The sequence below is a fragment of the Artibeus jamaicensis genome, unplaced genomic scaffold, assembly GCF_021234435.1.
Source record: "Artibeus jamaicensis isolate MK-2021 breed Jamaican fruit bat unplaced genomic scaffold, CSHL_Jam_final contig_700, whole genome shotgun sequence".
NCBI lineage: Eukaryota > Metazoa > Chordata > Mammalia > Chiroptera > Phyllostomidae > Artibeus > Artibeus jamaicensis.
In genome coordinates, this window is record NW_026521930.1 from 5,921,440 (window position 1) to 5,937,387 (window position 15,948).

Sequence of the window (15,948 nt, forward strand, 5' to 3'; positions counted from 1 at the left end):
CTGAAATTCTGTGGCACACAAAAAGTGTATGATTTTTACTGATCTGACAAAAACAGGTATAATTTTGATTCATTTACATTAGATGGCTGCTGTGTTGGCTGTTGTGATTTATTAAATTTGATCATCTAAGGGAACAGAGGTCAGTGCCCAACTAAATAGGTATTGTACGTTTTAAAAATTCTTGAGGCACACAGGTTGAAAGTGGCTAACAGCAAAGGGGACTTACAGCAATGGGGAAAAAAAATTCCTGCCCTTGTAGAAGTTGTGTTCCAGCAAAGGAGGTACAAAATGAATTTATCTAACCCAACAACAATCTTAGAAATGTCATTTTGCAATCACAACCATGTAAAAGTCCAAGTAACTTTTTAATGGAGTGCTTTGACTATACCATCAATCTAAACACAAAATAACTGCAAAAAATCTTTAACTTTACTTAGTAGGCTTGTTATTTGGTAGTATAATTATTCTGAAATTGAAAAAGTAAATAAACGTATTTATGTATTTGGCAGCCAAGGTTCTTACTGTGGGAATATGGAATTTAGAGTGGGAAAAGGAGAGAAAGAACCTTAAGATTGATTTAAATTGAACGTGATTTTAGAAAGATTTAAAATAGAAAAATTAATGTATTTTCTAGCTCTTACCCCTGAAAGAGCCTAGAAGAAATAACATCCCAGTAGAGTGCTCACTTTGGCACCACATACACTAAAATTGAAATGACCCAGAGATTAGGATGGCCCCTGCACAAGGATGACACACAAATTTGCAAAGTAACACCTCAGTAGAATGAGCACGGCTTGTGTCTAGACACTGACTTCAAAATAACAGTTCCCAATAAGAGGAACCAGGACTCGCTGAGAGAGATAGCCAATTCCCAGGCAGGCAGAGAGGAAGTGCAAGATGAAGCTAGAATAATTTGTGCCAGAAAGTGAAAAAAGGTGGGGACTCCTCAGGACACAAAAACCAGGTTAAAGGAGTTTCCACTGGCCAAAACCAGGGACAGAAATAATGAGGTGGTGAGGGCTATGAGGGACCCTTCTGATGTACCAGAAATGATCTATTCACCTAGATGGTGATTAAATAGGTGTGTTCATATCAAAACATTAACCAAACTGCACACTTAAGATCTCTGCACTTTACTGTAAGTAAATTATACCTCAACAAAACATTTCAAGAAGAATAATGACAGTAGTGGATGTAATAAATTGAACTAAAGAACAATCTGAGATCATACTGACACTAAAAACTGTAAATAATGAAGGAGAAAAGGACCTTCTTCATAACAGAATGCCAACTAAAATGTAGAATGATAAACATAAAACATCAGCATTTTATAAGCCTCATAATTGTCTTGGGCAAATTGGGCATTAAAATTATTGGCAAAAATTTGCTGGGGAACAGGATATTTATACAGACTTTTTAATCACAGAGAATAAAAGGTATCTTTACCTTGCAGAAATCTAACAGACATTCCCTTAACCCAGTTGTCAATGTTACTACCACCAGTAAGAGAGTAAACTGACATACATGCCTACTGATATGATGTACTGAGGACACACGGACATTATGTAGTATTATTTCTAACCTGAATCCAATCATAAGAACCCAAACTGAGAAAGAACATTTAATAAACTGCCCTACCCTCAAAAATGTCATGAAAGAAAGAAAGAAAGAAGAAAAAGAGATAAGGACCTACTAAATAAAAACTGAAGACCAAAAGATAAGAGACAATTGAATGTAATGAGTGTGTTCCCACAATGGACCTTAAAGCAGAAAATAAAGTGCTATAAAGGATGTTATTGAGACATCAAATTTGAATATGGACAATATATTAGAAGATATTGTATTGATGTTAACTTCTGTGGATTATATAACTGTTTCCTAGTTACACAAGAAAATATTTTTATTCTTAGAAAATAGATCATAAAATACTTAGGAATGATGAGCCTGCAACTTAACTTTGAATGGTTCAGTAGTAACAATGTGTATATTTAAAGATTTTATTTATTTTTTAGAGAAGGAGAAAGGGAGGGGAGAAAAGCATTGATGTGAGAGAGAAACATTGATTGGTTGGTTGCCTTTTGCACACACCCCGGCAAGGGACCAAACCAGCAACCCAGGCATATGCCCTGACCAGGAATCGAACTGGTGACTTTCTGCTTTGTGGGATGACACCCTACCAAATGAGCCACACCAGTCAGGCACAACATATATATTTAGAAAAATACACAGTAAATATGAGGAAATATTAAATATTTTAAGTCTAGCTGAACAGTACACATGAGTTCATTATGCTCTTCTTTTATTGTTCTGTAGGTTTGAAATTTTTTTCAAAGCAGTTAAAAATTAGCAAGACCTCAATCAGTTTGAGGAAATGAGATATTCTTTTCTAGCAAACTGAAGATGCTGATTAATCAAATATCAGCTTCTTAAAGTTTCTGTAAAAATCTCTCTAAAATGTATTATCCTGAGGACCATGCAGGATCTCACACCAATTACATCAGAATCTCTAAAGGTAAAGCCCAAACATAAGTACTTCTTAAAGTTCCCCACATGGTTCAGGGTTGAGAACTGCTGCCATAAGCCTGGCCTCTACCTATGGTGTCATTCTAAACTCTGAAACCAACAATGAATTCTCTTCACTTTTTCCTTCTTGGAGCACATTGAAACACTGAAGACAACCATCAGATGCTTCTCCTTCCCTTTTAATCTTCTGTCTTCAGTTTGCAGTATCTCTAAATCTTTTAGGTGCTCTGCTGGTCTCTGAATTATGATAAAATAACCCAAAAATTCCACTCCCAGGGCACACATACTTCAAGAGACATGTGCCAGAAAGAATATCCACAGCAGAATGATTCATGATATCCCCAAACTGCATCCCCCAAATCCACCAACATAAAATGGATATATATTCGTGTAATGGAATACTACATAGTAATGAAAAGTATAGTTACATCAAAGATTGATGACTATCACAAAGAACATTAAGAAGCCAGACATAAAAAGAATACATATTAATCCATGTATAAAACATTCAAATGCAGGCAAAACTAAACTACATTGTTTGAAGTCAGGATGATAGTTACCTGCTCAAACAAAGTAAATAGTGAGTAGGAGGCATATTAAGGAGGATTTGGAGTGCTGACAATGTTCAGTTTCTGAACTCAATGATGGCTTTTCAGATGTTTGCTCTGTGTTAACTTATTCAGCTGTGTACTTGTTTTGGATATTTTCCTGTATGTGTGATATATCTCATTTTTAAAATGTTTAAAATATTATCATTATGCCCAAGATAAAGGGTATGGAAATTCACTATAATCATAGACATCTCCATATAGAGGGTAATGGTTGCTATATCTAATCCTTTCACTCCTCTCTCAACTCTGGAACCAAACTGTCTGGGTTCAATCCCAGCTCTGCCTCTTGCTAGCTGTATGACCTTATAATCTGTGCCTGTTTCCTCAACTATAAAATGAGAACAGTGGCACTTATTACTTACTGAGTGACTGTGAGAACTGAAGGAATTAAAAAATATAAAGTATTTATTTATTTAATTTTATTTTTAGAGCACACCTATCCCAGGTGTTCAGAAAACCTGGGATATATCAAGCACTCAATAAATAGTAACTGGTGCTACTACTCTTGTTCTATGGTCTCAGGGTCTCTGTTCGGATGTAAGGGAGAAGCTGGAGTCTTTCTAAAAAGAGGTATTTCCAGAAGAAGGAAAAAAAATCTTTCCTTCTCAAGGAGCAACTGGGTAAGGAAAAAATGCAGACTTCTACTGTGAGTCAGATGTCCACTCTGGGTCTCACCAAGGTCCAGAGAAAAGTAAACAAAGAACAAGTAGACAGGAGCAGCAGTTCACCACTAAAAAAAGATTTTTATTACAAAACAAATTCTAATAAAATCAGGCCTGGTCTTCAACCCCACCTCTGGGTAGAGGCAGCTAGGATTAGGTAAGTTGAGGGAGAACAGGGAATGATGAACACTGAAAAAACAGAACAGGCTGACCTCCCCTCATCAGTCTCAGCTGCTGCCTCCTCTTATAAAGGGCTAGAAGAGCTCTTCCAAAAAGCCCTTTGAGAGAGGCACCATCCTCCAGCCAGGAAGGACCACTGCTGGCACTGGACTCCAGCAATGTCACATTGCAGGATCCGGGAGGTCCCGGCTGACTCTCAGCAGAGGCCACCCAGAGTCACTCAGCTTGAGCAATGGCGTAAGAGAGCAGCCACAGAAGCAGGGGGCCCATAATGAGGATGGCAAGCCAGACGGCAAAGCTGGCCAGGATGAACCTCCGGGCCCGGGCCCCCCAGTGCACGGCTTCCTCGGACTGGCCTGCCTTAAGCCGCTCTTCCGCCTGTGGGGGCAGGTTTTAATTAGGTTCTCCCCCTGCTTCTGTCCCAAAGTGCCCAGAGCCCCACTCCAATCTTCTACCCTTGTCACAGCTCAAAACCTCACACCCAAATCATCTACCTCCCTTTCCAGTTTCTATTTCTCATGCCTCATCTGCAAAATAAGTTATCCATTCTGCTCTGCTTGCTTTTCAGGGTGGCCATTGTTAGCTCACAAGATCACACATGGTAAAGTACTTTTCAATCCTTTAATTCCCTATTCTTTTCTACTCATTCCAAATTTGAAATTCTTGATAAGAAATAGTAAGCTAGGAGCATTTCACTCATGTCCAAAGAACATCCGATTCTCGTTAGTCCAATGGCTCTCCTCTTTTTCATTATTAAGAATTATTTTTATGATTTTGCCCTAATGGAGCCCAGAACTTCTTATGATGGCAGGAATACAGTTTCTGATTGTTAAAATATAACTAGCATTGGGAAAATTCCAGCATGTTTAAGTTAGCCTATGTGACCTTTCCAAAGATAAATGTGCAGTTTCTGTTAGGAATTTTGAAATGGTGAAGCCCTCTCAAAACCCCTATAGCTTCTCCTGGGCTCCTACAGATTGCTCTCATCACTGCTCAGCTGCCTCCAGTCTTGCCTCTTCCAATTCATTCTCCATGTTGGCCTTGAGAGTCGATCCTACTGAAACACAAATTTGACCATGTTCCTCTACTCTGCAAAAACCCTTGAATGGCTTCCCGGTATTTTCAAAATAAAGTTGAACTCCTAAACATTGGAGGCCGTTGGGAGTCTGGACCCTCTGGCTTCATCTCTTACTATTTCTCACTGATCCAGTCATGCTGAACTAATAATCCAGGCCATTGTACACACTGCTTCCTTTATCTGGAATGCCGTTTACCCTAATTCACTCATCCTATATGGTTATTTTCCTGCCACCTACCCTTATTTACACATAGGTAATCACACACATATATCCTCCCCAGTTCCCAGAATACTCTGTGGTTTTTCCACAGAGTACCAATGAGTTACATTCCATTAATATTCCACATAGTACCAATGAGTTACATTCCATTAATAATTATCCATTTTCACAGCTATCTCTTTCATTAGATTGTGGAAGCTTTGACAGCAGGAACCATGTCTTATTCTTAGTTCGGGCACGAAGCTCAACACTAAGCTTTGATAGGTACTTAGTAACTGTTTGATCAATGTAGCTTTACCAGATATATATACCAATTGCCTTGCTACACCCACCCTTCTGCTCCCATAGGTACTGCATTCCTCACCTTGATGGCAAACACAAGGGCCATGACTCCCAGGCAAGAGCAGCCACAGATAATGCTAGTAGCTGCCAAGTAGCGGAGGCGGAGCCAGCAGCAGCGAATGGGGGATGGAGAATGAGCAGCTTCCATGTTGCTCACCAAGATTTCCACTGCATTCTCCTCGTCCTCCATCACCTGTGGGTGATACAGTCAAGGTACTTTTAAACCCCAAAACTGAGCCCTTGGCCTGGCTTGCTCAGACTCTACCCCTCTCTGTTCCTGTTCTTGTGACCTAGCCCACCTCTCAGGAATGCTGCCCTACTGGGGAATTCCTCTAATGACTCATAGACCAACAGAGGACACGTGTGACTGAAATCCTTTTTTCTCAGCCTAAGACATGGAGTCTTTAAAGGCAGGCCATGTGAACATAGCATTATCTGTAATAGTGTTTTGACAAGCAGGGAAAAGCAATATGACTGGTACACACTGAGAAGCGGGAAATAGAATCTCAACACCTGCTAGGAATCTGAAACTATCAAAGTCTGATTTTTAAACTGTGTATCAAAGGGCACTAAAATGTCCCTAAGTTCCTCAGGAATATTAAGGCAGGATCTGAAAATGGCACCCTAGGCCCTGAACAGTCATTTCACACGAAAACACAATTTTCTGGATGGGAAAAAGTACCCATCTAAGCTGCCTTTATAGTTGAGCAAACAACATCAGAAAGACCTTACCTCCCCAAACTGGGGCCTCCTTTGCTATACTGACTCCCTACCATTTCCTCTCTCCATTTCAACCCAGGCCACACAATACAATTAGATTATCACCAAGTCAGGATGACTTCATAACCCACAAAGAAACCTGCATAATGATGCCCTACTTAATCATTTCTCATCTCTCTCTTTCTCAGGTCCTCTGAGCTCTGGTACCAAAACATCATCTCCAACCATTCCCCTACATCCTAGATAAAATTAAAGCATTTGCGGTTCTCTGAATACAACACAAGATACAAAGGGTGGAAGAGACAAGATAAGCAGAGAACAAAGGAACACATGCCACAAAGCTGTAGTAGGTATGAGGAAGGAATTCCCACGAGGTGAACTGATACAGACATGGTGGGGGAACACAAGGAGAGGGCCCAGGGAGCTGAGATCAGAGAAAATGTAAAAATGAACAGGGGCTCTTACCTGGCTATAGGCCTTGAGGTACTGTGAGTTTCAGCTTCTGCCTCAGGTTTGATTTGGCTCGGGTAGAGATGGAACTGACTCAGAGCTTCAAGCCAAGCCCAGGGGTGGGGTTGGGTGGCCAGCCACCACCTGAAGAGCCCCAGGAGCTCATATGGGGGTGTAGCTGACTCAAACCAGTTTGGCTAGATGGAGGAAACCAAAGGATGGAAAACAATGGAAGCAACTCAAGGTAGTGATGCCTGCCTTCTGGGAAAATAGTAAAAGCACCTGAGAAAGGGAAATAAAAGCAGGGAAAACTCTAAGGCATCAGAGAACTCTGAGGGAAAGTCCAGGAACTAAGAGAAGGGAGAGGAAAACCATGACTCTATGAGTGACTGTAAATTTTAGGGAAAAGCACCCAACCAAGAGACAACATTTACCGAATCTTCCCTCTTCTTAGGTGATCTCTATCTTAAAGATATATAAATATGGGTCAGAAATGATGTACTAAGATCTTGGCAGAAAAGATGCCCAAATTCCCACCCAACCCTCCACCAGACCAGAAAATCAGAAGCCTCCTTACACGGATGCTCATACAGAAACTAAGTTTATTATTTTTTTTTCTTCTTAAAAAAAAAAAAAAAAAAACTCATTGTAGATAAGCCCCTCCCCCTTCCCCTAAGGGTGGGGGGCTGTAAAAGGTTGCTTGGGAATCCAGGGGGTGGGGACAGAGACTATCTTGCCACCCTAACACTGCCCATCCATGTGGGGTGGAAGGGAAGGGAATATGTGAAGTGCCCCATTTCCATGACAACCAGCTGCCTACACCCTACTTTGGTGGAAAGAAGGGAGGAGGCCTCTATATCTCCCTGGAGGCTTTCCCCCTCGTAAGACTTCAAGTAGTGGTTAACAGAATCAGGCCTGGTTGTGGAGGGAGAGTGGCCATGGTGGAAAGCCTAGGTGGAAGGGCAGCCCATTCACGTCTTGGCCTTTCGGCCTCTGTGACTAACAGTAGGGCCAGCTGGGTGGGGAGGAGCACTGCTGCGCAGGATGCGCTGGTCCCCTTGATTGGTTGTCCCACCAAGCCGGTGGAGGCCAGGCCGGCGGCGTGGGGTCCCATCCCCTTCTTCTTCCTCACCTGAGGCTTCAGCCTCAGACTCCTCTACTGAACACTCAGGCCCCAAGGGACTTGGGGACTGTAGGCGGCCTCGCTTTGCAGGCCCAGGGCCTCTGCCAACTGGGACCCCTGGCCGTTTTCGAGGCACCTTCTCAGTCTCTAGTGGGGGAACTAGAGACCCTGGCCGCAGCCGGGTGGAGCGCAGCTTTGGAGCTAATGAGACCACAGGAGGCGTTGACTCTAACCCGCCTGGCCCACCATCTGCTAAATCCAAGTCATCCTGAATTAGAGCCACTACCATGGACCCTTCACTCTTTCTTCCCCGAATTCCCTCTGCTTCAAGGCGCAGGCGGGCCAGGCGGGTGAGGGGGCGGCTTCCATCCTCATCAGAGGAACTACCCTCACTCTCCCCTTGGCCCTGGGGTTGCAGCCGCCTCCCCAATCCACAGCTCTCAAGGACAGAGGAGGTGTCACGGTCCAAGACAGGGTGATGGCTGGGCCGAGGTGATGGTGGATTCTTGGGAGGTCGGCCCCGCTTCCGCTTGGGTGGGGATGTTGAAATGGTCAGAGTGGTGACAGTGTTGGCGACAGTAGCAATGGGACAGGATACAAGTGGTGTTGGGAGTGGTGGCACGGGTGGTGGTACTGGGACTGGCTGTGTCCGGCTCTCTAAGTTGCCATCCCCTGGAGAGGAAATGGTCCCAGAAATGGGTAAATCTCGTGCCTTAGGGGGCCGACCACGCCTTCTTTTCTCCACAGGTGACACGATGGGCTCGGGTTTATGAATTGGCTGGGGTCCAAGTATAGACTCTGCAACAGTAAGGGCCTCAGCCACAGGGACTGGGTCAGCCCCATTGGTTTTTCCCTTAGAGGTGGATGAAGGTGCCTCATCAGCCCCTCGCCCAGCATCTGCTGGAGACCTGTTCTTCTTGGGAGGCCTCCCCCTCCGACGTTTCACAGCAGGAGGGGTGATGGCAAGCAGAGACCCTTCTCCATTCTCTGGGTTGCCCTCTCCAGTCACCCCCAGCTCAATGCGACGGCGAGCTACAAAGGGCTGCTGGGTTGGGGTGGGCAGTGTGGATGGGGGAGCAGCTTCACAGGGCCCACTGGTGGGAGGTGAGGATTCTGGCCCCAACATACTATGGGTAGATGGGCTTCCTGGGCTGGCACCAGTCTCAGAGACCCCAGGCACTAGGGTACTGGCAGTTCCCCGCTGCTGTCGCCGTCGCCTCACCAGTTCCTTTTCCTCTACCACAGTCACTAGCCGTCCCGGCAACTTGCGAAGCACTTTAGGGCCTGGAGGCAGCCCTGGCCGACCAGCCCCCTGACCCCTAATTTCTACATCAGCACTGGTGCGACGCCGAGGGGGCCTGGCAGACGAAGAACCCTCAGGTGAGGAGGTGGCTGAAGATGAGGTTGATGGAGCTGTAACCTCAGCTGAAACAAGTTCCTGTGGCTTCTGTGGGCTGGATGTTGGGGTCCCGGCCTCCACCAGCTCTTCTGAGTTCTTGTCAGCTTCCAATGGCAAGTGAAATAGCTCATCAGATGCTGCTGAAGGTGGGAGCGTCAGCCCATTGTTCTCACTCAGACACATGGGCACCTCCTCACCATCAGGCAGTACTGTGAGGATGGTCCCCTCAGCAGGTTCAGGTACCTCCTGCTCTTGACCATTGGGAAAGCTGCCAGCCTCCAGAATTGGGCTAGGTGCAGAAGAAGTGAAAGAAAGGTTCTTCTCTGACATAGGCAGGATCTCAACAGCAACTGGCAACAGATCCTCAGGGGGCATACAAGGGGGCATAAGCAAGGAAGTCTCAGAACAGGCCTTATCAGCCTGCTCCAGGGACTCAGTAGATGCTAATGTTTGTGCACACAGCTCTGCCTCAGGTCCCAGGCCCAAGGGGAGGTTGGTGACTGTGGGGAAGATGGGCACAGAAGGTAGACCAAGCAAGAGAGGGGAGGTAGGAGTTAAGACAGAGGTTTGGGCTGGAGGTGGAGTATGAGCTGGTGGAGGGGTACAGGCAGGAGGAGGTGTACAGGCAGAAGAAGAGGGAGGAATCTGCAGAGGAAGTGGAGGAGAAGGTGAGATATGGACAGGAAGCATGGTTAATGGATTTGGAGCTGAAATGGGCATTGGGGCAGGGACTGGGACAGGAATTGCAGCAGGAGCTGAACCTGGAGTAAGTCGAGGCCTAGATGCTGGCTTAGGAACTCGCTCCCTGGCAGGGCTGCAGCGGGGGGTTGTGGAGGTACTGCGGGTATGATGGGTAGATACGACAGGAGTGTGGTTTGCTCCTTGAGTCTCAGCCCGGGCTCCACGAAGACGCTCACTGACTCGAGTCCCTGGCCTCTCAGGAGCCTTAACCTTCTTACTGCGCCGGTGACTGCCTCCACCAGTCCCACAGGAAACCTCATCCCCAGCCCTTGGCCCCTCTTCTTCCTCTTGAGGTAGGCGGAACACCTCCTCCTTGGCTTGGTCCAAGTCCTTCCGGGCAGCTTCCACTTGTTCCTACCAACAACAGAGCCCACAGGGTGGTCAGAAAGAGGCAAGCAGGGTGGTGAGTGGGTAAAAAGCAGTAGCTTCCCACTTGCAACACCAACCCCTAGAGCTACTTACTTCTGCCTGCTTGAGCTCCTCTCGGCTCACCTCCTCCAGTGAGGCTTCCAGGAATTTCATAGCATAGCGCTCAATAGGGGTCAGCTGTGGGGAGAAGCACTAGTGATAAACATAGGGACCTGGTGCCCAGGGCCCATCAGCTCTGATTATTTTTACCAGGTAAGACAGGAGGGTCACAGAGTCCAGAGGAAGGAATTGTAGAGGGTAAGGTTGAGAGCTAGTGGGTCCAACACTGACCTGTTCTACAAGGGCAGCAATTTCCTGCTCAGCCCGGGACATCTCCTCATCCTCAGCCCCAGGCCGACCGGCCTCCTCTCCCTCACCAGCAGGAAACCCATCATTCTCATTGAATTCTGCAAGCTCAGCCACCTGTTCAGCCTTGGCCTGGGTGGCTGCTTGGATGTCCTCTTCATCCTCTGCCCGACACAATGCCTGCAGGGGTATGTTGAAGAAAATTCCTGAGAATTAACCAACTTTATATCCTGTGATTTGATTCTGGCCAAAAAAATTTTTTTCCCTTTCAATTCTCACCCAAGGATATGTTTATTGATTTGAGACAGAGAGGAAGGAGAAGAGAGAGAGAGAAACATCAATCAGTTGCCTCCTATACATGCCCCAAACAGAGATTGAACCTGTTCAACACACCTTTGGTATATAAGACAACACTCCTACCACCTCAACTACCCAGCCAGGGCTGATTCTAGCCAAAATCTGAGGCCAAATTTACAGCAAAAAATAAAAGAAAAAAGCAATGGGCTCGAAAACTCTGGGTCCCAGTCCTTGTTCTACCCTTGTCTTTTCTCATGGACAAGACAGTTAATTTCTAAGGAACAGTTTTTTCATCTGTAAAATGACATCACAGCACTTTTCCTGCCTACCCTGAGGCATTTATTATATTAAAGCATACTGTATAATTTTTTTAAAAACTTTTATTTATTTTTGGAGGAAGAGAGGGAGAGAAACATCGATGTGTTAAAGATACATCAATCTGATGCCTCTTGCATGCCCCCAAACGAGGACCCGGCCCGCAACCCAAGCATGTACCCTGACTAGGAATCAAACCAGTGACCATTCAGTTCCCAGGCTGGCATTCAGTCCACTGAGCCATACCAGCCAGGGGGATGTCTGTTTATAATTTGTGAAGTACAATAAAGGTGATAGATTGTAGAATAAATCAAATATTGTCTGGGTCACCGCCCAGATTTTTAAAAAGTTAATACCAAACCACCAGATTTATAAGAGAACTCAACTCTCTTCTGGGCCCCCAAAGTTACCAAAGCAATGCAGTAGTCTACATAGGACAGAATGGATTTGACCAGGACTCCCTCCAGGATAAAATAACTTTTAGTGATCTCTTGCTCTATTTCCCTTCTGTTCAAGTCAACCTTTGATCTCTTTTAAAAAGCAGAAAGTTTTGAATACAAAATTCTATTTCATACTCCCATGCCTTATTACAACAGACTAACTGCATCTAACATTTCCCTTGAGATTTGCAGGGAGCCTACAAAGTCACTAGAGAATCTAGAGTGTGCTCAACAATGAGGGGAAGGTACTTGGTATAGAAAAACATCTCTGTAATACTCTACACCTGTAGTTCCTAAATATTTGTCTACTTCTGAAGAGCTCTGAAAAAATACATATGCCCAGACCTCACCTCCAAAAATGATTTAGTAGACTTCTGAATGGGGCCCAGGAATCAATCCTTTTAAAAGCTTTCCAATTGATTCTATTAGGCATCAATGTTTAGAAAACAAGAATTCTACACCATGGAGGAGCACCTCTTAATCCACTTAGCCACTTAACCTCAGTTACTTCCTTCTCATTAGCACTTCAGAAAAGCAAAAAGGCTCAAGAAATTAAAAAGACCTGTCTTAACAAATACAATTATTAAGAAGCACAGCTAGAATTCAGAATTAGAAATGAAAACTTTAAATATTGTCTTTTTTCTATGAAATCATGTGAACCAATAAGCAACCTATTCACAACTACCAAAAGCCAACTATAATATGGGAAGCAGCAGAAAGAATTCTTCCCTCCTAAACAAGCTCAATCGTCTGAGAGACAAAACACACTGTAACCATTAGCTCTCCAGTAGGTATTGACCACTTTTTTCACCTGCTCCAGGATGTGGGTCTGCTTGCTGGCCACAGTCTCTTCCTCATCTTCAGGGGCAGAGGGTACAGATGAGCCAGATGGCTCCTCCAGGGGCATATCAAACAGTTCTCGGATGGTCTGCTTTGGAAAGAAGAGAAGGAAAAACATCAGAGCCAAAGGAATCCTGGTCCCAGGTCTATAGCTATGAGGTTGATGGCTCTTAGAATAGTATCAGAGGTATCACTGGATGATGAAGGTGCCACTGTAGAAGTCAAAGCATCCTCTTTCATAGGCAGGACTAACTGTTACAGGCATAGCAGTTCTTTACCCTTCACAGACTGGAAAATAGTAGTACCTGTTTAAAATAGGCTGTGGTAAAGTTGCCTCCCTCAATGGCCATGTCTCCCAACATTCTCTTCTGATTTGCTTTTTTTAGGATGTTCTCCTCCACTGTCCGTTCACTGATAAGCCTAGCAGAGTGATGAAAACCATATGTAAACAGCCAAATACATCAATAAAACCATATCAGCAAAGGGGAAGCAAGTTAAAGGGAGACTAGGCAATACCTATAGATGTGAACATCTCGGGTCTGGCCAATTCGGTGACAGCGATCCTGGGCCTGAGCATCCATGGTGGGATTCCAGTCGCTGTCATAAAAAACAACGGTGTCTGCTCCTGTCAGGTTCACGCCCACACCCCCACTCCGAGTTGAAAGGATGAAGCAGAATATGCGTTTGTCTGCATTGAATCGTTCCATCAAGGCCTACAGGGAAAGGGGGGAAAAAAGATAGCATTGGAAGACATCCCCCAAAATAGACCCAAGGCTTAGAGCAACCCCTTCTGGGACCCCCAAGGCCTGGAAAAAGGAGAGAGAAGCTGAGGTGAGTCTCTAAGGGCTACAATGCCTAGATTACCTGTCGCTGTTCAACTCTAGTAGACCCATCCAGACGCAAATAGAGGTGGCCATGGTAGGTGAGAAACTGCTCCAGTACATCCAGCATTCGGGTCATCTGGGTGAATATGAGCACCCGGTGGCCCTCCACCTTGAGCTGTCGCAACAGCACTGCTAATGTCTGCAACTTTCCTGGAAAGATACAAAGGGGTACAAGGAACTAGATATAAACTGGAATGGGGAGAACACTTAGCGCTGGAAGGGTATAGTTGAAAGTCAATTAGCCTAGGACACAACAAGAATATCTGAATACATGTATTTTCTTCCCTTAAGGGCTCCCCTCTTCAGTTTGCTCCTGTCTTTGATCTAACTTCTCTGGTCTAATGAGGGATAGGGTAATACAGACCCACAAGGGGAAACAAGGAATCCACAATAGTGTTATGAGCAAGTGATCTTTAAGTACGACCAGTTATACCAGCTGAAACAAAGGACAGATTCACAGCATAAACATCAACAAACTCACTGATGTCATCATTTACAGATAGGGACTGAAGGTCACTAAGGTGAGAAATAGAGGCAGGATATTAGAATCCAGTTCAACCTCCCATCAAACATAGAATTAACTTCTATAACATTTCTGACAAATCAGTCTGAAACACTTTAACAAAGACTTTCAATCATCTACTCTGAATGATTTCAAATTTTGTAAAATTATTTTTTACTAAAATATGAAGAGCACATATCAATAAATATTTTGCTGATTTTCTTTCTTATATTCTAAGACATTTAGGAAATCTCCAAAAACATGTAACTATAGAAATATCTGCAGGGTTGTGGCAAAAAACAATTCACTACTGTCCAAAAGACATTCTTGGTTAACAGAACCTGCATAACACTGTGGACTCCTGGCAAAGATCCCTTGATCTGAGGAAAGGCAATCCCCAACTCAACCCCAAAAGATAAATTGTAATTGGTCCTAAATAAACCAGAGTTCCTCTTTGTCATTTCCCTCTGTCAGTGATGGCTCTAGAGATGGGCATATGACCCAATTTGAGCCAATGAACTATGAAGTAAAGTTCACTTTCCCAGAAAAGAAGACTTGCTAGGAGTACTTTGATACAACCCCTTGCTTCCTCCCTAGAGCATTTGGTGTGCTCCCTGCAGTTATGGCAGCCATCTTAAAACCATGAAGAAATAAGCACGAGAATAAAAAGATAAAAAGCTAAGGATGGTAGAAAGCAAGGCAGAAAGACAAGAAGGTCCTGAGTCTATGAAGACCACAAAACCAGCCATATACCACTATTCTCAGAATTTCTCATTAAGTAAATAAACACTCTGTTGGTTTAAGCCACTGTTGGTTTTGTTACTTGCAGCCAAATGCATTCTACCCAAAAGATAAGGATTCTGGTCTTTCCATAAGACAAAAATTTACTGTGAAGTCTTCTACCACCATACACCTTTACCCATAAGTCTTGTACCGCCACACACCTTTATCCATAAATCATTTGTATCCCAAATGATTAGCAAAACAGATGTCCACAAAATAACCACTGAATAAATGAGCACACATTTTCAACTTTCATCAAAACCAAATTCATGAATGCCAAGAATCCACCATGAGGTCTACAATTCTCCATCCTGCCCATAAGTGTAACCCTAAAAAACTGTCTAATGTTTAATGAAAATCTACAGAGATGTTACGTAGAGCACCCTTCTGATGTAACGGTCTTGCTACTAACACAGAGAAAGAGATCAAGGGACCCTCACTGATCAATGAACTCACCGCAATCATACTGGATGAGCCTCAAGTCAGGGAACTGGGTGCGCATGTTACACACAATACGGTGCAAAGGACGAGCCCGAGGCCAGAGCTCACAGGCCAATTGCTCCTGGAAGGCTGCCTGACGTGGGGCCAGCCAAGGAGGTGGGTGGCAGGCATGCAGGGAAGGGGGAGGTGCCTCCACAGGAGGCATGACAAAGATGAACCTGCAAAAGGAAGAAGGCAAGCAGTATAGAAGACGGAACTCTGAAGGGTCCCAGAAGTTAACACCTTCAGCAGCCCTAACCACTACATCCACTCAGAGGCCCCAAGACCCTCTTCCCATTAGCACTTAGCCCTGCCAACCTCTCAATGATTTCAGACAGCTGGTCTAGTCGTTGCTGAGGAAACAGTACAGCCCGGCGGGCAGCCTCAGTATAAGTCCAAAAGGTAGGGTGGCTGGGGCGAGGAGAACGAGGACCGATTGGGCTGGCAACAGGTTGGGGTAGGGTACAGAAATCCAGGACTTCAGTCCCATACATGGGTGCCAGGGCCCCATGAGCCTCACTAAGTTGGAAAATCCGTTCCAGACGCTCAGACCGCTGTCGTTTCCGCTTTTCCTCTAGAGACTCCTGAGGATGAGAAAAACAAAACAAAACACAAAAACACACAGAAAAAGTAATCAGTGTCCT

At 44.7% G+C, this 15,948-nt stretch overlaps 2 protein-coding genes and 1 non-coding gene across 6 annotated transcripts in view; 1 reads left to right on the top strand and 2 right to left on the bottom strand.

The window, feature by feature from the left end:
* The first annotated feature begins 678 nt into the window (after positions 1-678).
* Positions 679-782, top strand: LOC119041174 (U6 spliceosomal RNA). Its single transcript, XR_005080980.1, has one exon. It is a non-coding gene; the product is annotated as a U6 spliceosomal RNA (small nuclear RNA).
* Positions 783-2,265: 1,483 nt separating this feature from the next.
* Positions 2,266-7,293, bottom strand: TMEM265 (transmembrane protein 265). The gene is made up of 3 exons (XM_037134296.2): positions 6,802-7,293; positions 5,639-5,809; positions 2,266-4,354 (listed from the first exon to the last, which is right to left on the bottom strand). The coding sequence occupies exons 2-3, from the start codon at positions 5,804-5,806 to the stop codon at positions 4,193-4,195; spliced, it is 330 nt and encodes a 109-aa protein (XP_036990191.2). The 5' UTR covers positions 5,807-5,809; positions 6,802-7,293; the 3' UTR covers positions 2,266-4,192.
* A 117-nt stretch (positions 7,294-7,410) lies between these two features.
* SRCAP (Snf2 related CREBBP activator protein) overlaps positions 7,411-15,948 on the bottom strand; it is a 34,925-nt gene continuing 26,387 nt past the window's right edge. For 3 of the 4 annotated variants that reach the window (XM_037134289.2, XM_037134293.2, XM_053671500.1), the window contains 9 exons: positions 15,623-15,888; positions 15,281-15,483; positions 13,520-13,689; positions 13,172-13,368; positions 12,961-13,075; positions 12,627-12,746; positions 10,749-10,943; positions 10,512-10,595; positions 7,411-10,403 (listed from right to left, as the gene is read on the bottom strand). In XM_037134289.2, the coding sequence (XP_036990184.2) occupies positions 7,758-10,403; positions 10,512-10,595; positions 10,749-10,943; positions 12,627-12,746; positions 12,961-13,075; positions 13,172-13,368; positions 13,520-13,689; positions 15,281-15,483; positions 15,623-15,888 (3,996 nt within the window). In that variant the 3' untranslated portion in view covers positions 7,411-7,757. The remainder of the gene's footprint in view (positions 10,404-10,511; positions 10,596-10,748; positions 10,944-12,626; positions 12,747-12,960; positions 13,076-13,171; positions 13,369-13,519; positions 13,690-15,280; positions 15,484-15,622; positions 15,889-15,948) is intronic. The other variant, XM_037134294.2, reaches the window with a different exon arrangement.